Below are 25,860 nucleotides of genomic sequence, written 5' to 3'. Positions count from 1 at the left end.
AGGCGCATACTACTTTAAACCACAGATAGGGATCCAACGATGGCGTGTAAAATGTATGTAAACCTTTGGAAGATGGTTTAAACAACGAGTTCATATAAAAGTGGATCATTTTTTGAGAATTTCAACTACAGATGATACAGTCCTTGGAAACAAAAAGAATTGAGAGAATACATACCTCGAAAGTGAAAGTTTTCAACGTTTTTCTCAAATTGTCATCGAACAAACATTAAACCATTCACTTTCAGTATCTACAACGCTATGCAAATTTTGGTGTCAGAGAAGCAAATTACCCAAGATTTAGCGATATTTGAAAATTCAAAATGGCAGCTGAACCCCTCGTCACCTCTATAAGTATAACAGAGGCTGCCATGCATTCAACATTTTGTACTTTAAAAACAAAAGAATGAAGACAGAAAAATGTCAACGTGAATTGGTGCCATTTAGGAAGAACGATAAAGACTTAAGATGAAATACGTACCATCAGTTTTGTGGGTAAAATTTCATATTTGAATCTACGTACTGCAACGGTGCACTCAAGATACAATTTCTGGGTTTGGCGGGGTTTCTTTAGTGTTTTTATTGTCGTTTCTTTTTATTTCGTGTATCTGGATATTTATTTCATATCTCGTACGTTTTCACTACAAAAGGCTCAATAAAATATACATTTATGTGACAAAAATTTGACGTTTCGATTTTCAAAAAAAAACTGGACTGTGAAATCTTCATGTACTCCACAGTCTTCAAAACGAGTTGACACGCGCAGTGGGTCAGTCGACAATTGCAGAGTATAAATTTGAAAGTCCGAATATCTGTCCCCGAGTGCATTCGACTGTAACAATTACAGAAACATAAGGTATGGCGAATAGGGACAGAAAAGTAACGAACCGAAAGTAGTCTATCGCCATTATACTTTGAAAATACAACTTATCTGTTTTCATGGCTTTCCATTCAAGTTAAGCGCATTCAAGTCGAACCATTTGATATTCTTTGCATTGGATGGTTTTTGTAACAGACAGTCTCAGTGAACACCTTCGAAAAGAATCGGACAACAGTCCGCAGAGAGATTAAAGAAAACACCGAAAATAGTATGTTCTGCATGTATTTGCATAACGTTTTCTAGTCCACCTGTAAAACGACCAATTCCTGACTGCCGTCACATGTTTCTCGTCTTATCACAAAGTCAGACAAACACGACGTTCAAGTATACTGTCGCTACCGTTAGTTTCATTCGGAGAAGTAATAAACCGATACATGTCACTGTACCTTATGCCGTTCGATGAAAAAGGCCAAATAAATTTTATAACCCTTTGTAGATCAAACAAGCCTGCTTCGTGCTTAAATGTCCAGGTTTATGATGATTTTACTTGAAGTTTAACACTTGCAGTTGAACATACCATCTCATCAAGTCTTACATACTTTAACTTTCGGTTGTACCCGTATTGTAAAATTTTACATGGTGATTTTGGAGTGCTCTATGAACCTAAAACACTCACTATTTCTGTAAAGTAACTATTTCCTTTACATGCAAAATTTTTTCCATACTAAACATCGATTAATATGCATTTACTATTAATAAAATATATTTAAGGTCCGGACAGCAATCTCCAGACATTTTCAGCCATTTTAAACACATATGATGTATCTGCGCGCTTGAGTTCTTCGCTACAGAGCGATTCATTTATTTCGCTCAAGTCTAAATCAAATCGCCATCTACGACGCAAACGTTAACAACTCAACATGAAAAGTTAGCAGTAATTACTGCCTTGCATTGGGTGTCGATTTTCCATTGTGATAGTTGACAGGATTCGCTGAATCGAGTTAATTTAAAACTCGTTGGGGAATCGATTCACACGCGTCCAAGAAATTGATTCGGCAAACAGCGAGAGCAAGACATAAACAAAATCGCGCCTTCGGATACGTTGAATTTAAATAGGTTTGTAGCGTGCAATATTAGATATAGTTATCGGTGTATAGAGACAATGGATGATGCGTGGTGGATAGATGCATGATCTTACCTCAAACATCGTAATTCTCTAGCTTCCTCTTCTGTTAAGCCAGCATCCCACCGCGCCGCGTCTTCACTCATGTCAATAGTTTCATTCAACACGCGCCGAGTAAGAGATCGCCAGACGAATGTTCCCCAACTGGTCGCCGGCCGTCACTCTTCAAGAAGCGAGTTCCACTCCGAAACGATAAATTGCGTGATTTAGTGTCAGAAGTCGACAGGGACCCTGCATTTCAAGAAGAAAGCACGTTTTAATGGCTTATTTATGCCGTGGTTATTCACATCCACGCACGTGAAGGAAATATTGACTCGTACATCTTGCCAAGATTTGTTCAAAGGGCGGGAACCAGCGGCAGTCTGTGACGACATGTGAGGGCGCTGTTTCGGATCGTCGTCAGTACGAGAACACGGATCACCTAAATTTTATCGTGCGCAAAAAATACTTTTGCAGTACACTGCTTGAAACATTTTTCAAGGTAAAAGTTTACATTCTTCATGTGCCCTGTGTTTTAAAAGACATTTGTTTTAAATTGGCTTTCATTTTGGATTTTTTTCCCTAAAAGACTTAAAAACTAACTCACGCTGGCGCAGGTACGATATGCACCCTCTTGACGCATATGCATTGTCACTTGTTGTTTTGATGACGTCATCATAAGAATACTGGAACACTGGCAGTGCGATCATCCCTGTGTAAATAATAGACAATAACTGTACAATACGAAATCTTTGATTTTCGGTCGGACAATTGGATACCATTAACAATTGATGAGAAGCACTGACATCCGGAAAAAGTGAGTGTACATGAGAGAGAGAGAGAGAGAGAGAGAGAGAGAGAGAGAGAGAGAGAGAGAGAGACTTAGTTACGGTATTGTCTTGGTTGTCATGTACGACTGAAACGGTCAAAGTTCAAAGTGCGGCATGAAGAGCGATTTGTCGCTTGCAGCCTTATGCTATGAACAATGCATGCAATGTTTAGTTTGTAAAGGGGAAGTGTTGTGAATTGAGCCAATAATATCTTGACATTATCTCACAACTGTACAGAAAATATACCGAATGAAAGATAATCTTTGTTTCTTTTTCTGGTCTGTAAGACAAGATTCATTGAAGAAAGATTTCACATGTCCATTGTCATTAACAGTGACTGATAGAGTGTGAGTATTCAAATGCCCATTACATTCCTCTGTTGCATTTGTACAATTTATCAGACATTAATTTTGACCTGGCAACCCGAAAGAGTCGCAGGTCAAAATAATAAATAAATTTACTACCGTGCAGCTGAAGAGGTTGAAATATTGCTCAAAGAAAAAACTCCATCATTATAAAGACTGTTTGATGTGAAGACTTCAATAGACGTTACTATCCACAACACATCGACTCACACCCCTTCAGTTGGTTTGCGTTACAACTACAGAGGTATTTGTATAATATAGCCGAGAAAGTATTACAGTTTGTATGAAAACAAGCAAAAGAAAAGTCTTAAAAATTAAGGATTCGAAATAAAAGAGAAAGATGAAAAATGAACAGATTTCAAATTTTGGTCCTTCTCCGCAAAAGGTAATATGATTTAAATAATGATTCCTGTTTCGCTAGCTTTTTCCAGTACAAACAAAACAAAGACAAACAGACATGATAGGTTTGAATACTTGAGGTCAAATGTAAGTGTCGGTTGAAGAATCCGAATGTTTCATAATTTTTGCAGTATACTCTCATCAAAGACTCTAATCTTGTTCTGCTCTCTACAAGTGAAATTTCCCAAGTTCTTGGTCACAGATAAACAGCTCATGATTGCATCCTGCTTATGTTCCGCCAACTAGTCTTATATTTAATGACGTCACAGTTATATCATTAATATGCAAATATCTTTCAAATATTGACCGAAAGACTTTCGGAAACCGCAAGGTACGAGAAAATGGAAATCACTCTTTGTGTTTTCAAAAATGGTTTGATGAAAACTGTAACAATGAAGAGTAGCGGCGGGGGTGTTACCACAAGGCAGAAAAGGTGAATATTTGTCGAACCCAAGAAATATTGTGCATGCGTTCCTTGACACTTCGTTTCAATTCAGTGACAAGTTTTAGTAGTGATTAAAGTTATCAATGTCTGTGTGTTTAACCTTTGCAATGAAATATGTCTTCTTCTTCAATTCGTTTGTCTCTGCAAATTGGACATTCCATCTTTCAATATGTTTGTTGTCATTTATGATTTATGAACACATATACATATTTGAACATTTAGCCGCGTGATAAATGTATAGATTATTTACTATTTTCTATTTTAATATCCAAGATAACGTTTTGTGACTATAAGATTTGTATGTATGAATTTTCTTTAATTGAAGATCGACCAGTACGAGTGCGGAGGGTCAAAATGGAACAAAGTATGTCAAGCATGGAGCAAATAAAAGCAGACTTTCTATTTGGAGGAAGACATCCACATGACACGAGTGGCCTGAAAAAAACTGTGGATTTGCATGGAAAATCAGTATGCATATTGGATTTAGACTCTCTTTACAGTCCATCGATGGTTACGCACTAGTGAGGCACAGTGGACTGTGAGTGAAGCTCGGCCGGCTCGGCACAAGACCGGATAAGCGAGCTGGCTGCACCGGCTACTGAGCTAGACTTCACCATTCACAGTGTGTAGTCAGTGAGGGAATGTGAAAGAATCTGGCAAGTTCGAAAAAAAACTAAAAATCCTACGTAAATCCTGTAGAGTTTCTTACAAGATGAAGTAAAGATATCATCTATCCACCGATATTTGTTGTGAACTAATTTCCGCAATTCCATCGCTAAAATGACAAAATTAAGCGTATCTGTACCAACAACTGATTTGTTTGTTTTTGCGTTATTAAAATTTATCATGTTTGTATGTGCATGAAATTAATGCGTGCGCTTACCTTTATTCGTAGATCGATGTTTGTTTATTGTGTTGCGATGATTATATCATTCTCACAAGTTTTGACAATATTCGACTGTCTTATTTTAGAAAAGGCAAACTTTTGTAAATTCGCCGAGGTACCGTGAAATGTTTATTGTGTGAGCAAATATTAGGGATGAAATTGACTTGCAATATAGCGATTCATTTCACGTTGTTAATGATATGGTTATGCATACGATGGGTTTATGATTAAAAACAGAACGAAAATATCTTTGGAATAAGCTTATTTCATTTTACAAATTATAAAGGCCAACAGCAGTTTCAGCTATCTTTTTCTCCCACATTAGAAGACAAAACAATAAAAACATTGTTCCTTATTTTATCAAAATTCCCGTCTTGATTCGTGTTATGCAAATTTCATACTGAGAAATTTGAATTTCCCTTTTGCCGTTCAAAGAACAGCGCTACCGTGAAAATCGTGGATAATCCATAGCATGACAGGAGTGCGCCCGCTATTGGAATCTACCGCAAACTTACACAGTGAACTGTGTGGCGGCGCTCATCCTCAACTTTTTCAAGTGTCCCAAGGTAAGCCAGCCAGCTGCAGTGTGATGACATGACAGACGGTTTGATCCCTTGACGACCCAGAAGGCGTGTACAGCGTGTACTCCAGTGTCAATATGGCTGACGAAGGGTCAAATTTACAGGCACTTGTTGAATGCATGGACTTTGCGGCAATCAAACACAGGGACCAACGACGGAAGAACCCCAATAAAACGCCGTATATCAACCACCCTATCGGTAAGACGCCATTCTTTATTTGAACATATATACACTCTGTGTACACGGTTACTGTGGTAGCCCTCTACCCACGGGCATTCAATGACCGTGATCTTAACCTCTAATTCTTGAAGTGGTCTTACATCGTAACCAGTACTACGTCTCTGAGAGTTCTGAAATGAGATGTTTTTGGTGCCCGTTCAACCATGGTCTCTCTGTAGAGGGACCGTGATTCAACCAAAGATCCTTGAGGGTCTATGTAAGGTCATGGAGATAGTTCTACCTCCATGGAATGGTTCAACTACATTCAGTCAGTATTGGCTTACTCCTAGATTATCCTTGCATACAGCCTTTATGGTTTGTTTTCCCGGCACATAGGATCTGTGCTACAGTTCAGTAGACCACAACTTATCCGGGTGTTTAATGGGTGGAGGGAAAGGTAGTCCACCTTTCACCTTCACCCTTTCCTCAGGGTCTGTGGTCCAACTCATGCATAACTCAAAGGAAAACCTCTAGCTACTGTACTGCAGCCAAAGTACTGATATTTCTGCAAGTCATATATTATGAAACACTTGGATGATGTATACACCACACAGATTTACAAGAAGCTGACTCAAAACGTGCTTGTTCCTCCATGCTTTACCTGCAGGGTGGCTTTTAGCTCTGCGTTGCAGGGCTGTGTGTTACCAACTATAGGCCTTAATTCCTGTGGTGGGAGGCTTATAGCCAGTAACACAGCCCTGCCACATACAGCAAAGTAGCTTTATGCATAGAGGCACTGTGCAGCTACCTCCATAGTCTCATGGAGGTAGCAGCAAGATGCTTGTTTCTCTGCCCTCTGTGTTGTTGGAGGCACTGCTGTTTAACAACAACTGCATGTAGCTGTGAACATGCCGGCAATGCTGTAGCGTCATGGCTACAGAACCACTGCAAGCCACTGCATATACTTTTTCAGTTGTCCATCGCAACACCAACTGTTGTAGTTCATTTAGCTTGCAAAACAATGCGTATGTTATTCTTTCAAATTATGTCAACCTGCTAATGCTGACTGTAACAAAATGTACTTTTTCATATTTTTCCGTGAACCATCGACAGTCACTGCTTGAGTTGTGACTTTTGTTCTTTAGCATACTCTAGCTTTGACAAGGAGTTCTCCTTGTCTGTGACTCTAGTTAATAATAAAGCAGATCTTTACAGATTGATTTTTTCAAGGAATAACATTAATATTTTGCATGTTATTGTTAAATTGACACCAATTCAAATGACCCAAAAAGCACAATGCTTGCAGTGATACTTTCTCAATGACCCCTGACCTGAGTGTGATCTATGTGCCACAGCACCACCGCCAGTCGCTTCACAGCTTACTGTAGTTGCATGCAGGGCTTACCCAAAAGTAGCTGTGATTACGCAGTGGGCTTGCAGAGGTTCCGTGGCAATGACATCTGACCCAAATTTGATTGATACACCGCAGCACTGGTGCGTAATCACAGCTTACCCAAAGAATGAAACTAATTCACGCATCCACCATCACTGCTGGGTTCATCAAGGCAGCAGTGATAGACCCACTGCTATCACAGACATACAAGGGTAGCTGTTAGGATCATTTTATAGCCCTGTCTTTGGAATCACTAAAACTACCTGTTGTAGTGAAAATGTCTCGTAGTGATGAGGGCTAACCATCCTTGTTACGTATACTTTGAAAATTTTACATCATTATCCAACATTAGAGCACTAATTTAAGCTACTCTATTGATACCAGTGCTGATCAGTTCAGTTCAATTCCGTCACAAAGATACCGTAGATATCGATATTGAAATAACATTCAAATACTTGTTTTACTCTCTCTGTATCACCTGTTTCACAATCACATTGTGATTTGTGAACACACACATCCTTTGATATCAACAAAACTGTTTCCTTTCATGGGGAATCTCCTGTACACCAAGCCCTAGCCTTAATGACTCCTTAGGCTGCTGGAAAAACAAAACACTGTTTTTGTGTGTAAATTTTCACTATTGCTGCTGTTGTCTTTGCAATTACTTTTAGGTCAGAGTGAGGACCAAGCACCTCACATTTTTGCAACCATATGATGCCAATAGTGAAGTTGGACCTATGTACAGGGAAATGAAGGTGTTCACCACTGTGCTGTGGTTTAACCCCATTGTTTTCAATGGTGAGGTTGGACCTATGTACAGGGAAATGAAGGTGTTCACCACTGTGCTGTGGTTTAACACCATTGTTTTCAATGGTGAGGTTGGACCTATGTATAGGGAAATGAAGGTTTTGGATCACCACTGTGCTGTGGTTTAACACCATGGTTTTCAATGGTGAGGTTGGACCTATGTACAGGGAAATGAAGGTGTTCACCTCCGTGCTGTGGTTTAATGACACTGCTCGAAGGGCTAGTAACACTAACTTTTGATGATTTTTCACAATTTTGTCCATAATATCAACCGTAATTTCTTTTTTCCCCAAAGCATATTGAGATACACAGTATTCAGCTTGTCAACTCAGCCTGTACATGTGTAGACTGCATTGTTATTGTTGACAAGTGAATTCTGGTCGGGACTAGAAAACAAACGTAAACAAATAACTGCTATGTGGGTATTTCAACATTCTTTTGAGAACAGAATAAGAACTAACATTTGACATGCCAAATAAAAATCATGAAAACAATCACCAAAAGATAGAGTTACTGGCCCTTTAGTAAACTTTCAGACTAAAATTTCATGTCCAATGATTGTTAATTTGCACAATCTTATGATGTTATATAGAATGGTTGAGAAACAATTGGATTACTTTAACCAGTTACTTTAATAATTCATAACAAGAAAAGGCCATATTTTCAGAGTCAATGATACAAGCAACCATGCATAGAAGTAGTACTTAAATTTAACATGGCAGCATTTTCAGTTCAAATTGAGTTTTACGTCTTGAATATAGTCATCAACATAAAAGATTATCCGTAGGTATATAAATTCTCAAAGCATAGACTTGAAAACATTCTACATACATATTACAAAGTATTGAAAACTAAGGCTAATTTGAAAAGAGTTCTTCAAACAAATGTCTTGAATATAGTCATCAATGTGGAAAATTATTCTTACAGGATAGAAAGGATAGAAAGAAAAAAACATTCCACACATTATAGAATGTTAAAAAAATATTAAAACTCTTGATTATCTGCAAATTCTTCTGCCAGTGTTCGAAATAACGCCTGTCCGGCAGTCCGAGACTGGCTATTTTTCCACCGGACTGGTAAAATAAAAAAGTTACCAGTCCGTCGGACAGCTTGAATTCACCGTGGGGTCGACAATTAACTTTGGCCGATCATACTTCATAGACCATTATGTGACACTGGCCGTTCTGGATAGCGCCGCAACTCTATCTTTGGCCCCCTCCTCAGTTCATGTATTGCAAGTAAGAAACAAGCAGATTGTACAAAATGACGCATGACCTTGAAAATCAACCAACCAAAGTAGATTTTGCATGAGTTTCAAAGTACTGTGGCAATCGACAATAACACGTAATTGCGCGGCGTTAAGTTTTGAGGAATTATGATCCGCTATTATCTAGGCCTACCAACTCTCTCGGCTAAACGAAGAACACCAGAGGAAACCTTACGGGCAAACAGGGAGTATGATGCCACGAAACGTAAGAGAACAATCGTTCAGTCATGGAAAATTGACTTTAAATATTGGTTAGTCACCGACGATAGTGCCCACGAGCAGAAGTTGTACTGCAAATTATGCACAACTGTGTACGCGCCCATTCATGCCATTGCCAAGTACAAAAAATACTCGAATGGTTCATTCGTGAGAGGCTCTACAAATCTCAGACACGAGGCTCTGAAAACACATGAAACTTCAGAGGGGCATAAATATGTACCTCGATGCAAAAAATGCTGCTCCAGGTGACTCGGTAGTGAAAAAGATACTGCAATCGATGAACACTGAAACATTTGATAAGCTGTCTATAAAACTATTCAGAAACGCTCATGCTCATGCAAAACTGTGTATATTGTGTACCTGTTTTCTCCCAGACTCATGACTTTAAATATATGATTGTATTCTGTTATACATGGAAACTGACAGTACGCATTGTGAAAACAAAATAAAGTACTCAAGTATTGTGCAGTATGTACCTTGCAATTGAATAAGGTTTATAAATAAAGGTTGTTTAAAGTGAAAGACGATTCCATCCCATCTTCATTTGTTCACAGACAAGGTAATAGCCTATTACAGTATAGGTAACTCTTAGTTGTATTTGATTGCGTTTAATTGCAAGGAATAATATCAGGACTGGCAAGTTTTTGGCAGGACAGGTAACTTTTTTAAGTTACCAGTCCTGTTGACTGGTTGATATTTTCTACGAATTTCGAACACTGCTTCTTCCAATAAATACTTGAAAAAAGTCCCTGACATCAGAACTGATAGCTTCTTAAAGTAAAGAAAGAAAATCATGAACATCAAAATGTCACTGGATATTTGTCTTTGGATTTGACCAATGCCAATCAACAAAACACAGTCTGGTACGATTTATTGTGATGTTATCACTGTACAAACACTTTGATGCAGTGGTTGTATGTATCAGCTACAACCACCCTGCAAGGTACATCATCTGTCAGTGCTATACCAATGGGATAGTCCAGCCCATCACTATCACTATCAATACGACAAACAAACTTACCACTACTCTCAAACTTCAATAGACTACTAGGGTATCCAGTAGTAACATAGACATATTTATCATTTTCAATTGCTATTCCCCTTGGCCGTCTCATCTTACCATCCCCACTCTGACAATCAAAGGAATACAAATACTGGTCATGTGCATTGAATACCTGGATACGCTTGTTTTTGTAGTCTGCTACAAATACCATTTCAGTAGTTGAAATGACTACACCCCAGGGCCAACTGAATTGCCCTTGCCCTTGACCTTGTGACCCAAATAACCTTAGGTATTTGCCATGTTGTGTATAAACCCTGACACAATGCCCACCATAGTCTGTCACATAAACATTGCCATCTACAGGACTAATCCCAATACCATATGGATCTTTCAACTCATTTTGTCCAAAGTATCTGATGACATGTCCATTCTCATCACTGACAACTACTTGCTTATTGTTGTCATCTAAACTATAGTATGTATTATCACTTGATATAGCTATATCACGTGGTCTGAAAGGCTTCTCAAACTGTTTGAATTTCAAAATTGTCTTAAATGTTCCCTCTCTAGTGGTTATTTGCAACCTATTATTGCTATAGTCTCCAGTGACAATGTCTCTGTCTTTGTTTATGGCCACACTCCAGGCATTGTTGTACTGTCCCTCAGCACTTCCTTTACTGCCAATGGTCTTCACCAATCCTTTGATGACAGGTATGATGACAGGACAGCCTGGTACTGGTTGATCTCCTATTGTCATGGTAACTTGATATTTTCCATCCAATTGTCCAGTCACTGTAATTCTGTGTGTACCATCTCTGTTATCAGCTACATTGGTGTCTTCCCATGATGCATCAGGTTTTCTTACCGTGGCTTTCACTTGTTGTTTTGGGATGACTTGTTTTCCTGTGGAATCTCTGGTTGTGATCAGTAGGTCTGCAGAGTCACCTTTCAGGAGTTGTTTTGGAATGTTTTCAACTGTACACTTTGACATACACACATCAGATTTCAGAATTCCCAGAATTCCATGCTCACAGAATTCATCATTTGGTGTGAATATTAAGTCCTCATGTTCAACCTTTGCTATAGTTTCCATGGTAATCAGTTGCTTGATACGAGTGCTAACATCACCCTTTGTGGAGAGAAGTTGAGCAGCATTCCCATGATGCATCAGTGTCTCTATATAATTGCCTGCACTCTTAATGTTACCATGTTTTAATTCCATCTCATCAATATCAGCAGCTGCCCTTTTAATTTTCATTTTGTAATTGTTTTTCAGTTCATCTATCAGTCTCTGCTCTTCTCTCTTTATTTTCTTGATGATTTCTTCTGCTTTCATTCTCACCTTCCTTTCTTCTCTGCTGCACTGCTCTGTAAGATCAGTGTGTATCTGCTTGGCCAGGGTTTTGTTCTTTTCAGCTTCCTGTTCTTTCACTTTCAGTTTGTCAACCATGGCTTTCAATTCTGTAAGATACTCATCTGCTGCATCTTTCAAGTCTCTGTGTACATGTTCTGGTATGCGGTGTTTGACTATGGTGCAGTTTGTACAGACAGGTACCTGACAGGTTTCACAGTAGAATTCAATTTCATTCCTAGTGTGAACACTGCAATATTCCAGTGCTTGCATTGTAACTGGACTGGTTGATTTTGCTGTTTCATATTCTCCAATGGTCATTAGTCTATGTGTCCGTGTGAGTGGTAGATTTTTGTGTACTTTAACACAACTGTTACAAAGATAATATTGACACTCCACACACCTGTGAGTGGCTGTATTCTCTTGGCATCCTTCACACTTGATCTCAGTTCCCTGCATAACTTCCAATCTTTGCTTGAATATTTCAACCAGATTGCTCATAAAGAAGTTGCCCTTTATCGCTGGCACTCCTCCAACAGGAAGCTGATATTGCTGTCGACATTCTGGACAGTTTAGAGATCCAGTCTTCTCAACCAGTGTGACTAAACACTGCCCACAGAATGTATGCAGACATGGTAGAATTTTAGGAGACTTGAACTGCTCCAGACAGATGGTACAACACAGGAAATCTTCACCGATTTCTTCCAAAACTTTGCGTTCAGATGCAGCAGCCATTGTGCATAGGTGTGTCTGAGTAAACCAGCTGTAGACAGGTACTGAACTGATAACAAATAGGGCCCCTCAGTATTGCAGATATAGTTCATATTGTCGTGTGACCAATGCGTGGCTGATGTTCTCAACTGTTGCACATTGATTTAATACTGCAGTATACACTGACATAAGGAGTTCTTGATGACCTACTTCTTGATCACGCGATCCATTTCATTGAGTGCATGTGCTTGTGACTGAGGTCAAAGGTCATTTTCACAAGAATTGTGTGGAAGGTACATTGCCCGGGGCTTTTGTATAGAACCTTAGTTGAATCTTTACACAGAACTCTAGGGGGCAGTATACCTGACAGAGTTACTTAGGGACTCAAGAAGGTACTTTGACACTGGAAAATTTAATACATTTAATTCAGAATTTTATCACAAAACCTGATTTTATTTCAAATGTTTCCTTTTCTACATTTCAGTTTTTTTTTGTTTTGTTTCAGTTTTTATTTTCGTTAGTTTCATTTTTTTATTCTGCATGGCTCTTAATGTTTCTTCTGTAATTTCTTTTTTGTCTTATCAGTTGATATATAGACTATAACAAGTTTACAGTATGAGAAGAAACATCAACACATTCTTAAAGTGACATGGAGATTTATGAAATTTTATATCTTTAAAGGCACTTTTGGCGTTCCCTGGTATCTCCTTTGTTTTAATCTAAGAGGATTAAGGAGGTGTGATAGCCTTTTGTTTTCCATTGAAATTGTAACTGATTGTATATTTTCTGATGAGACAATCTGGTGCCAACGCAGGCCTTTAAGGTTACACCAACTGGGAACAGTTTCCTCAAAGTAAAACGCTGCAAAAAACTAAACGATACCAGTGTGCAAATTTATTTTTACTCAGATTTGATAATTCCCTTTCCGTCAATGAACAATGCTATTTTTCCATTTCCTATTTACCCTGTAACTTATATATGAATTATATTGAAAAACAGTTATGTATATTTACATTGATTTGTAAAAAAAGGGTAAATAAATCATTATATTATTTATATCATTAATTAATCTCTGAACTTATGCTAGTCTACTACATCTTTCATTATAAATGGTTATTTTCACGACGTTACTTCCAAACTAAAATTTATTCATATAAAGTTACAAACTATATCTTTAGAATTTCACCAGTGATGGTGTTCATGAGAAGGGGCAAGAAGCAATAAAGATTATTGTCAGAATAAAAACCAAAATGTCAGTTTACAAAGAACTACAGCTATGCACACTACATACCCTACACTAAATAAAACACTAAATATTTTCACTTCTTAACTTCTTCATTTTTCTCTCAGGTGTTGCAAGAATTCTAGCCAAGGAAGCTGGAGTCAGCGATTTGAAAATACTCCAGGTATGTTTGTTCACTGAAAACAGTATTCACAAGTCCTTAGATTGGAGAACATTTTCCCGAAGCACACGTACGCTTTGGAAAGTCTTTTTGGAATGGCTGTATAAAGTGTTTTACTGAACTTTCAGTGATTTATTGTCACATACTTTTTGTAGAAAAGCCAGCACCAGGTGAAATTGGACGGTTCTAACAGCATTTTAACAAGCTGAGATTATGAAAAAAATTACCGAATTGCTAAGGAATTGAGAATAACTCAACCAATATCAAGCTATTCATATACACTGCAGATTGCTAAATGCAATGTCAGAGTAATGCCCTTTCTTATATACCCTTTTCCTGCCAGACAGTAATAACTGTATCACTTCCCCATCAGCCAAGTCAGTAAAAAGCGGTATTGAGCCAAAACATGACGTATTTTCACCCACTTGGCTTGGTATGTTATAGCATCTTTTGTCCAAAAAAAATCAACTTTACAGTATTACGTTTTCAATATCATTGGCTGAAAGTATGCCCATATTTTTGCAAGCAATTATATCATTGGCTGAAAGTATGCCCACACTTTGCGAGGGACAATATCATTTGCTGTTGGTTTTTGTCACAATATCACAGGGAACTTAGTGCTCTGGTAGTTGTTAGTGTCAATATGGCCATACACGAATGTGCCAATGGAAGCTATTCTTATAGGTTGGAAAAACTGCCTGTCTGTATGTATGTGTGTATGTCTGTATGTATGATGTACGTAAGTATGTAATCCACCGCAAAAACTCCTAAATCGCAGCACCTACCATCTTAGTATTTGGTGTACAGGTGCATCCAGGGGTGGAGATATGATATTGTTTAAGGTTCCAAGACAGGAAATTTGACCTTTTTAATCTAACAATTCTCTAACGGTTAATAAGCTCAGAACCCCTGTAAAGTATACATTTTCTGAAAGCCTAGATATAGGGGAACATTTTGGTAACCACAGTGTCTCCATTGTTTACATAACTATCACATGACACGGTAATTTGCATAACCTTCAAAAAATGGTTTTCCCTATGTTTTGTCTCAATACTTCAAAATATCTGACTCAAACTTGCTGAAATGCAAGCTGTCACAACGCTCTTCCAAAGTGTGTCTCAGATTTTTTATATCTTGCTTAGTTTTTTTGGAGCACAATTTAAAGAAATCAACTATGCTTAAATTCACTGCTCTGGAAGTTTTTCTGGCATATAAACTGTTGTAGAAGGTTTAAAAAAATTCTGAGACACACTTTAAAGACCCTTAAGAAAACTTGCACTCACACAAATTTCAGCCACATATCTCAAAGCATTGAAACAAAACATAGGGAAAACCGATTTTTGAAAGGTTATGCAAATTACCTGTCACGTGATAGTTATGTAAACAATGGTGACACTATGGTAACCAAACTGTTCCCCTATATCTAGGCTTTTCGAAAATATACAATTTACGGGGTTCTGAGCTAATTAAACACTAGAGAATTGTTGGTTTAAAATGGTCAATTTCTTGTCTTGGAACCTTAAATGAACATGTCAGTGTCAAATGAGGAAAAAAGGAAAATCCTGCAAATTGCTAAAACTTTGTAAGTGTTGGTCAGATTGGGTTGAAACTTGGTATGCAGGTTCCTTTAGGTATTCTACACAAGATGTCTACAGATTTGGGTGAAATTTGAATGTTTGTATTTTTTCGGTAATTTTTTCAATTTTTTAGTCAAAACATCTCGCTTCTAAAACAACTTGTCGGACTGCTTTTAAAGTTGGTATCCATGTTCATCGGGATGACCTCAGTCAAGTTTGTATATATTGTATTGAAATTTTGATATTTATAATTTTAGGGCAATTTTCCCAATTTTTGATCAAATTTTTTTTTCTCCAATAAGTACTCATCTGAAAGCTTTGATACTTGGTATACAGGTTCCTAAGGTTGATCAGAATGTGATGTATTCAAATTCGGATGAAATCTGCAATTTTGTATTTTGGGGCAATTTTTGTCAATTATGATCAAACAGTGTGTTGCACTAAAACTCTCGTTTGATAGCTTTCATATTTGGTATACAGGTTCCTTGGGTTTATCTTAATGTGATATATTGGAATTAGGATGAAATCTGTGATTTTGTATTTTTGGGGCAATTTTTGCCATTTTTGGTCAAAAAATTTGTTTTTCAAAAAGTACTTGTCTGATATCTTTGATATTGAGTAGACAGACATGTTCCTACAGATAATCAGAATTTTCCATAATCAGAATTTTCCAGAATGTTCAGAATGTTCCAATTATGACAAAATCTTCAATTTTAAATTTATGCAGGCGTTTTTGCAATTTTGGTCAGATCAACCTTAAGCAGGCGATCAAAGATATCCTCCTTCATCAGCACGTGTCACAAAAAGTTATTCTCTACATTACACAAAGGAGCTCTATTGGCTGTTAGGTTGCTTGTTTAAATTTTCAGAGAAATCTCTTCAAGTTTTTAGTTTGTGAAGTTTTTTCCAAATTTTTGACAGAAAAAATTACAGAAATAGTTCACTGTATTGATTTGAAATTTGGTTTTTATATCCCTACAAATGTTCTGATACATATATTACCATGTCAGAATGAGATCAACAATTATTATTAATATGGGAGGCATCATGGGCCAGTGGCTAGAGCAGCGGACTCACGATCAAAGGATGGTGAGTTCGTTCCCCGGTATGGCTATGGTGTTGTGTCCTTGAGCAAGGCACTTTATGCCTCATTGCTTCTCCCCACCCAGGAGTGATGGGTACCTGGTAGGACAGTGGTTGCAATGTGTGCGTTTAGCTCTGCTGCGCTTATTGGCTGCACATGTGAGCTGTTGTTTGCTCCCCAGGGAGTTGAGTGGTATCATATTAGGTCCAGTGACCAGGGGTAATAATAATTGTAAAGCGCCTTGATCACATGAACCTGTGGATATGAGCGCTATATAAGAACCCATTATTATTATTTTATAATACTCTTTTGTCTTTGATGTTTTTGGTAACAAATATCTTCACAGCAACCACTTCCAATGCTAGTTTGAAATTTGGCATGAAGGTTACTTTGAGTAGTGGTACCATAACATATTCAGATTGTGTTGATATGAACAAAATTAATAAATATTGTGAAAAGACTTTTTTATTTTTGGTAATTTTATATCTACTGGAATTAAGAGTACATAATGTGGTGATTTGGCAAGCCTTTGATATGGTAAACTGTATTTGTGTTGAAATGCGGTAAAAAATCATTAGAAAACATAGCTGAGGTGATTTTAGCAGGTTTGGTTTCCAACAAATATATTCCGAAATTTTTTCCATATTTAAGAGTGTCAGGTTATGAATAATTGACACACTTCCTTCCATCTGGTCATTGTATCTCTTATGCAAACATGGTCAATACAAAGGGGTGGACCATTTGATATCCTGGGTGGGGGGTTCCCAGCAGATTTTGAAAAATATTCCAAACAAATGTCAATAAAAAATCAGCAAGAGAAGGTTTGACAAAATAAAAAGGTGGGAGGGTTGGAAAAAATGTGCAATGGATCAGGTAAAAAAGATAATGTACGTCATCAATCTTCCAGACCCCCCCCAATGCCAAATTGTCCACCCCTGATGTCTTTTTGCACGCAATTAACCGTGCAAGTGTATATTAGTTGAAGATGTCAAGTTAGGTAAGGATTTGAAATGAATAGTCAAATTCACCACTGTTAAATTCCTTAACTTTATCTCTTGTGTCGTCATCCTTGTGTAATTGGTTAAGTTTGTACGTTTTTCCAGATGTGGATGCATCAGCTGTTCTGGAAGAAAATAATGTTTACTTTTCCCTGTAGGGTTTTTGAGTTAATGATTGTATGTTGAAATCTCTCCAGGTATCTGGTGTATAGGCAAAATGTAAACATTGGTTTGATGTCACGCTTATCTTCAGTTACATAAATTCGCAACATTATCAGTATGAACACACAACAGCAAAAACAAATTCATGAGTGTTCTTCAATTTTATCAGCATATAAGAAAAACAACAAAACCCCTTTACTAACTTCCCTGTGATCAGAGTTTAATACCTCTATGCTGTTATGTCTAAATGTTTTAGTGGAGACAGTGGTTTGAATGAAAATTTCTCTGCTAATTTAACTTTTTATTGAAATTCAATGATAGGGCTTTTTCCCTGTCATAATTCATTCACCAAAAACAAATTTTTGTCAGAAAAAAAAAAGAAAACAACTAATTTATCTATACTTTTTTATCAGATTGCAAAGAAGGCTATCAAAATTGATTAAAAACTTGCAAAATTTCCATACAAGAGGGGGACCACAGTACAATAAATTACCCACAATACTCTTTGATTTGTATCCTTGAAGGTTACTTTTCTAAAACCTTTTTCAGTTCTGCATATAAGCACTAATGTGCAGCATCAGAATAATTTTTAGCTACTATAGACTATAGTCTATAGAAGCTATTGGGATGGGTATCCGTCCGGCGTCCGTCGTCAGTCTGTATGTATGTATGTATGTATGTATGTATGTATGTATGTATGTCCGTTTGTGAGGCGTCCGTCCACTCAAATATCTTGAGAACTGCAGTACTTACTGATTTGATATTTGTTGTGTAGATGAAAAATATGATTTTGAGAAACTATTTTTTTTAAGTTTTTGATATTGTTGAAAATAGGCAAATTAATGCCAAAAAAGGTGTTTTTGGTAAAAAATCTTCTTCTTCATAACCGCTGGTCAGACAGCTTTGTTATTTGGTATACAGGTCCCTAGGGATAACCCAACTTAGATTTGTTCAAATTGTGATGAAATATGCAAATGTGTATTTTTAAGGAATTTTTTTGTCATTTTTGGTCAAAGTTTGACTTACATTGTATGTAATTCTTGTACTGTATAAACCCTATCAATTCACCCAGAAAAAAATAATTAATATGATTTCAAATAATTGAATTAATTAGGAAATCATCAAAGCCAAAATAATTTTAGTGTGGAATTATCAGAAAGTTCAACTTTTTTTGACAGTTCATAGTGAATTGAGGATTAAAACATGTAAAGGCAACTTTCCTGAATCCCAACTTTGATATATTCTGAACAACCATTTATGTTATCTAAAAGAAATTGCTCATAATAGTTTGTCATGATAGGGTGGTCAAATAAATAGAGATAGAGAAAGTTCTAATTTCCATTTATGGTTGACTTGGTAAGGATAAAATAAGATTACTTTTTGAGGAAAAAAATAGAGTGGTCAATTAAAAGAGTGGTCAAAGTGATAGTGTTTTTATGGTAAAGCTGGGCTGTAAGTGTAAGATTCCTCATGTGCTATTTATAGCAATTATGCAATCTGTGTAAACAGTGCAATGAAGTGTAACATGATTCCTTATAATGCTTTTGATGACCTTGAACTTAAGTTTCAAACATTTGTCTCTTCAGTGTGCTTTCTCTGAGTACGTACAGTCTCAACTTATTCAACAGAACTTACTTACAATGTTAATTTGAAAGTTAAAATGTGCTTGGTTAATAGGATGAAAATACTGATATTGAAAGGTAACCAGCTCAAGATTCTTTATAACCTGACAGATATGCTGTTTTTTTATGACATAAATCTTGATTTAAGCAAGTCTTGTTTACTTTAATTAGAATGTAATTAACTCTCGTTTGTTTGCTATTATAGACTAATATAGTCTGATGAAATATGCAAGTCTGTATTTTTACAGAATTTTTTTTCCATTTTGGTCAGGCCATCCTGAAATGAGCTATCAAAGATATCCACCTTCTTCATCAATACATGTGTCACAAAAGGTTATTCTCTACATAACACAGCAGAGCTCTGTCAAATGTTGAGTCGCTTGTTTTTTCATAAACCGCTGGCTTAAATTTCCTTTTTCGCTAAAAGCTCACCCCGATGAAATACTAACTCGGTTATATATTATGGAGGCATCATGGGCCAGTGGCTAGAGCAGTGGACTCACGATCAAAGGATGGCGAGTTTGAGCCCCGGCATGGCTGTGGTGTTGTGTCCTTGGGCAAGGCACTTTATTCCTCATTGCTTCTCCCCACCCAGGAGTGATGGGTACCTGGTAGGACAGTGGTTGTAATGTGTGTGTTTAGCTCTGCTGCGCTTATTGGCTGCACATGTGAGCTGTTGCTTGCTCCCCAGGGAGTTGAGTGGTATCATATTAGGTCCAGTGACCAGGGTAATAATAATTGTAAAAAGCGCCTTGATCACATGTAGTATTGTGGATATGTGCGCTATATAAGAACCCAATATTATTATTATTATTATTATTATTATTATGATATGATATTGGTTTACAGGTCCCTAGGATGACCTAAGTGAGATAATTTCATACAGTCAGGAAATACTTAATTTTGTATCCATGTCTATAGTAGCTTCAGGGACTTTGGCCCTATGTTTAAATAATATCTAGTAAAAGTACGTTTAGATATTTCAGTGAAAGTTTGAAAATAACCACTAAACAACCATAAAAGTCACATTCTGCAGGTACTACAAATGCCATACTTTTAGGCAGCAAGTTATGACGAACCGAAGGGGTCATTCTCTGAGAAAACTTAGCATGCAAATTTCTTTTGTCACTTCTATTGCAAAAAAATCAATATCCTTTTGTTTCATAAAAGAGGTGCAACCAGTCTCCCTACTTTCCATCACATTATTCTGTATGGCTGTGGACACAATCTCTGGCAAATTTTACAAAAATGCTATCCTCTCTCAATTATGCATAATTTTCCAATTTATTTAAAATGAGAATTGAGAAGAATGGTGTGCATAAAAGTACGTTTTCAAAATGTTGATAAATAGTCTGTGAATTTGTCTACACATGGGAGACATAGTAGACTTCACTCAGGAATCTCCGAGGATACAAATCGCAATGAATTATGGGAAATCTACAGTACTGTGGGTAGTCTGGTTCCCTGACCCATTTCCCCGGTAGAGGGCGTGGGGAAATATAGGGTCAGGTACCGGGTAGCCATCTTGAACAGAATTTTGTTCAAGATGGCGGAGGTTAGTCACCTGACAGAACATGCTGCAACAAATATGGCTGCTACCATGAAAACGCCGGTCAAAATTCGACTGGATCAGAATTATGTTCGAACACTGGTATCCAAACCAAAAACATTGGCACACGAGACGGGAAACATAAACTGAAGGATTAATCCAGAAGTACGGGGAAATAGAGGTGATTGAAGGCTGGCTGTGATATCGCAGCAGTACTTGTGGCGGGTATCGAACGCGCTAGGGCCGGGTCATTGAGGTCATCGCCCACTGTGGCGTGACCCCAATGACCAGAGCACGTTCGATACACGCCACAAGTACTGCTGCGATATCACAGCTAATTGAAAGCAAACTTTGTTGGAACTGTGAACGACGATTGATTTCAATGGATAGAATGGTGTCCGAATTTCGTGAAAAATTCCAGGCATCATGTCGACGTTCTAAAAGTATCAAGAGGTGTGCTAAATCACAGTGGCTAAATCATGGAGGTAAAAAGTCTTTCTTTCTACCTCCACGGCTTTGTGGTACAAACAAGAAGTTGGTGTCAAGTGAGCCTGAAAGTGCGAAACCCACGAAAAATGAGCAAAAGTTACAAGTGTTACTTTCATCCAATCACAGCTTGTTTCATTTTAACCCAATAGCGTCCATGTTTACATTAGCCGGTACCTGACCCTATATTTCCCCACGCCCTCTACCGGGCAAATGGGTCAGGGAACCAGACTGTACTGTGGGGACACACCCTCTAGTTGTCTCCCTTACTTATCAAGTTTTAGCTCCGCTGTCAGAGACGCGGAGCTTATCCGATAGGCTGATTGTCCGTCGTCGTCCGTCCGTCCATCCATCCGTCCGTCCGTCAACAATGGTCTTCTTCTCTGAAACCACAAGTCAGATTTCTTTGAAATTTGGTATGGAGATTCATAGGAGTGACCTCACTCAAGTTTGTTCAAATCGTGGTGAAATTTGCATATTTGTATTTTTTGGACATTTTTTGGTGTTTTTGGTAAAAAAATCTTCTTCTCTGAAACTGCTTGTCCGATTTGCTTTGAAATTTGATATGCAGTATACTTAGGGTGACTTCAGTCAGATTTGTTCAAATTGTGGTGAAATTTGCATATTTGTATTTTTAAGGCAATTTTTGTCATTTTTGGTAAAAAAATCTTTAAAAATCTTCTTCTTCAAAAGTACCAGTCAGATAGCTTTGATATTTGGTACATATGTCCCTAGGGATAGTCTATTTCAGATTTGTTCAAATTGTGCAGAAATATGTAAATTTGCATTTTTAAGCCAATTTTTGCCATTTTTGGTCAAAAAATGTATTTCTCAAAAAGGACTGGTCTGATAGTTTTGAAATTTGGTATACAGGTTTTTATAGATGAACTAAGTAATATATATTGAATTTCTGATAAAATTTGTAATTTTGTATTTTGGGGGCAATTTTTGCCATTTTTGGTCAAAAAGTGAGTATTTCCAAAACTACTCATCTGATAGCTTTGAAATTTGGTATACAGATTTCTAAAGATGAACTAAATGATTTTTATGGAAATTATGATGAAATCTGCAATTTTGAATTTTTTGGGCAATTTTTTCAATTTTTGGTCAAAAACTGTGTATTTCCACAACTACTCATCTGATAGCTTTGCAATTTGGTATAAAGGTTCCTAGAGATCAGCCTTAATGATATTTATTGAACTATGATGAAATCTGGAATTTTTTTAATTTTGGGGCAATTTTTTCCATTTTTGGTCAAAAAATGTGTTTCTCAAAAAGTACTGATCTGATAGCTTTGAAATTTAATATGCAGGTTTCTACAGATGAGCTAAGTAATATGTATTGAATTTCTGATGAAATCTGTAATTTTGTATTTTTGGGGCAATTTTTGCCATTTTTGGTCAAAAGTGTGTATTTCCAAAACTACTCATCTGATAGCTTTGAAATTTGGTATACAGGTTTCTAGAGATGAACTAAATGATATTTATGGAAATTATGATGAAATCTGCAATTTTGAATTTTTTGGGCAATTTTTTCCATTTTTGGTCAAAAAATGTGTTTCTAAAAAAGTACTGGCCTAACAGCTTTGAAATTTGGTATACAGGTTTCTATAGATGAACTAAATTTGATCTTTTGAAATTATGATGAAATCTGCAATTTTTATTTTTGGGGGCAATTGTTGCCATTTTTGGTCAGAAAATTTTATTCTCAAAAAACTACTCATCACATAGCTTTGGTTGACATGTTCTTAGGGATGATCCGATGTGATATATTCAAAGTATGATGAAATCTTCAGTTGTTTATTTTTTCAGCTATTTTAGCCACTTTTTTTCTGGCCACTGCATTGAGCTATCAAAGATTTCCATCTTCTTCATCAACATGTGTCAAAAATAGTTATTCTCTACATAAACACAGCGGAGCTATATCGGCCGCTAGGTCGCTTGTTGTAACTGTAAGTTAAACCTCTCTTTGTGTTTCTCGTCCCTTCCTTAGGCAGCGTTGCTGCACGACACTGTAGAAGACACCGACACAACATTGGAAGAAATCGAAGAACATTTCGGTAAAGATGTAAGACAAATCGTGTCAGAGGTCACAGATGACAAGTCCCTCCCCAAGATGGAGCGCAAACGACTACAAATTGAACATGCACCGCACATAAGTCGCGAAGCTAAATTAGTCAAATTAGCTGACAAATTGTACAATTTACGAGACTTGAAAGAAATCGCTCCTGAAGGATGGACCCCTGAACGAATACAGGACTATTTTCTTTGGGCAGCCAAAGTCATCAAGGGACTCAGGGGTGTTAATAAAGTGATGGAAGAAGCGTTGGACGAAATTTTCACTGAAAAAGGTGTACTGGCAGAATCACAGCCATAGCGATGGAATATTGTATTTAATCTTTTCAAAAATTGTATCATCTAACATTCCGAATGGCAAGGTTGCCCCTTTAATTGTAAAATTGGGAAAGGTGACAATGAGTATTTTTGCAGATTGTTTGGAAAATATAAAGTCTCGTTTATTCCCCTACTCAGTGCTTCAGCTTTACAAGTTAATATTACATCTTACAGTTTAGTTTGACCAGCAATAAAATACATCGTTGTGAGACGTGTGGCAGGAAACAGAAGGCCACATTCCTGTAAACTCCCCAATAAGTTTAATTTGTGACATTTTATTCAGTATGTTTGTTTCTGTAACACCTTTGCTGTCAGGGTCTACTTCTGAAAAGTTGTTGAATATCATGGAATTTGATGTGTCAAGAAGACAACGTTTGTATATGTGTTTACTATTGTTCCTGACAACCTGTGGATGTCGTCTGCATTTTTTTCAAAGTATTCATATATATGATGATGATCAATATACCAGATGCAAAAATATTTAAAATGTTTTTTAGCTTCTCAAAGAACATATGTGAGCAAAGTAAACTGAAAGTGTACAGATAAATAAAGATCGTCTTTCTCACGTCCGAGAGAAAGGGCATTCCTCTAATCATTCGACTTGTCTCTCTATCATAGGAGTAGCAGATGTATATATATGTATGTATGTATATGTATGTATGTATGTATGCATGTATGCATGCATGCATGCATGTATGTATGTATGTATGTATGTATGTATGTATGTATGTATGTATGTATGTAAATTATTTTTTTTTACATTTGGCGCCTCGTCTATATGCGTGTATGTATGTATGTATGTATGTATCTATGTATCTATGTATGTATGTATGTATGTATGTATGTATGTATGTATCTATGTATATGTATGTATGTATGTATGTATGTATGTATGTATGTACATTTTTAATTCATCTACACTGACAAATTACCATAGGGCTTCAACTGCACCTTCTATATGCATTAAGTGGTCACCTGCGATACGTGTGTTTATGAATTCTTCATGTAGGGCCTAGGTTAGTACAGTAAGGGACCGGATAGAAATTACAGGGAGGGAGGGAGGGCTGGAGCTTTTTAAAATGATGCCGCGCACACAGTACAATAAATTACCCTCAATTCTCTTTGATTTTTATCCTTGAAGGTTACTTTTCTGCATGTAGGCACTAATGTGCAGCATCAAAATAATTATTAAATAATATCAAGTAAAAGTACGTTTAGAAATTTCAGTGAAAGTTTCAAAATAACCATTAAACAACCATAAAAGTCACATTCTGTAGGTACTACAAATGCCTTGCTTTTTGGGCAGCAAGTTATGATGAACTGAAGGGGTCATTCTCTGAGAAAACTTAGCATGCAAATTTCTTTTGTCACTTCCATTGCAAAAAATCAATATCTTTTGTTTCATAAAACAGGTGCAACTAGTCTCCCTACTTTCCATCACATTATTCTGTATGGCTGAGGACACAATCTGCGGCAAATTTTACAAAAATGCTATAGACTTGAGAAGAATGGCATGCATAAAAGTACGTTTTCAAAATTTTGATAAACAGTCTGTAAATTTGTCTACACATGGGAGACATGGTAGACTTCACTGAGGAATCTCCGAGGGTACAAATCATAATGAATTATGGGCGATACACAGTATTGTGGCACATACAAGTGTTCGCAAGGAAAAAGTCATCCTCCCTAGTTTTCATGCGCAACAGATGGTTACCATCCCCGAATAATATGTAGTCCCTTCCTTTCGCGACCATCTCAGATTTTACCTTTAAAATTGACCTCATTTGCATAAAAATTGAGCAATCAAAATTCAGTACACTAACTTTGAAGACCAGGTCAACGGCCAGGTTGCTACATTGCAAACATCAAGATCTTAAGCCATGTCAATGTTCAGAAGAGGATTTATAAAGAATTATTTTCAGAATTTCCTTTGACCTTTGACCTGTCCTACATCTCTACCCGGCAGGTAAGCTATGGCCATCTTTTCTCCTATGTATTAGAGTCGATGAGGGCTGGTGTCTATTGAACAATGGCCAGTATGGGACCAAAATGCACATCTAAATTTTGAGGTTGTAACTTACCTTTGATCCTTATCCCGTTCCATAAAATTACAGGCTAGCCAATAGAGATAGAAGTCTTTTATTTGCGCAAACAATGATAATGTGAGCAATGTTTCAGTCCAAACGGTGCT

The 25,860-nt window shown here is 37.0% G+C and overlaps 1 protein-coding gene across 1 annotated transcript; it reads left to right on the top strand.

The window, feature by feature from the left end:
* Positions 1-1,785: 1,785 nt before the first annotated feature.
* LOC139123543 (guanosine-3',5'-bis(diphosphate) 3'-pyrophosphohydrolase MESH1-like) lies at positions 1,786-24,261 on the top strand. Its single transcript, XM_070689713.1, has 5 exons — positions 1,786-2,481; positions 3,097-3,156; positions 5,340-5,683; positions 13,746-13,801; positions 23,269-24,261. Exons 3-5 carry the CDS (start codon positions 5,563-5,565, stop codon positions 23,650-23,652), a joined length of 561 nt encoding a protein of 186 aa, XP_070545814.1. The 5' UTR covers positions 1,786-2,481; positions 3,097-3,156; positions 5,340-5,562; the 3' UTR covers positions 23,653-24,261.
* The last annotated feature ends 1,599 nt before the right edge of the window (positions 24,262-25,860 follow it).

The sequence above is a fragment of the Ptychodera flava genome (assembly GCF_041260155.1).
Source record: "Ptychodera flava strain L36383 chromosome 23 unlocalized genomic scaffold, AS_Pfla_20210202 Scaffold_23__1_contigs__length_28996876_pilon, whole genome shotgun sequence".
NCBI lineage: Eukaryota > Metazoa > Hemichordata > Enteropneusta > Ptychoderidae > Ptychodera > Ptychodera flava.
This window is presented reverse-complemented; position numbering and strand designations above follow the sequence as displayed.

Bases quoted from the DNA above. Each gene is read 5' to 3' on its own strand.
- LOC139123543 (XM_070689713.1), top strand. From the start codon at position 5,563: ATGGCTGACGAAGGGTCAAATTTACAGGCACTTGTTGAATGCATGGAC. The intron at 5,684-13,745 runs GTAAGACGCCAT...TTTTTCTCTCAG, and splicing joins GTATATCAACCACCCTATCG to GTGTTGCAAGAATTCTAGCC. The intron at 13,802-23,268 runs GTATGTTTGTTC...TCCCTTCCTTAG, and splicing joins GCGATTTGAAAATACTCCAG to GCAGCGTTGCTGCACGACAC.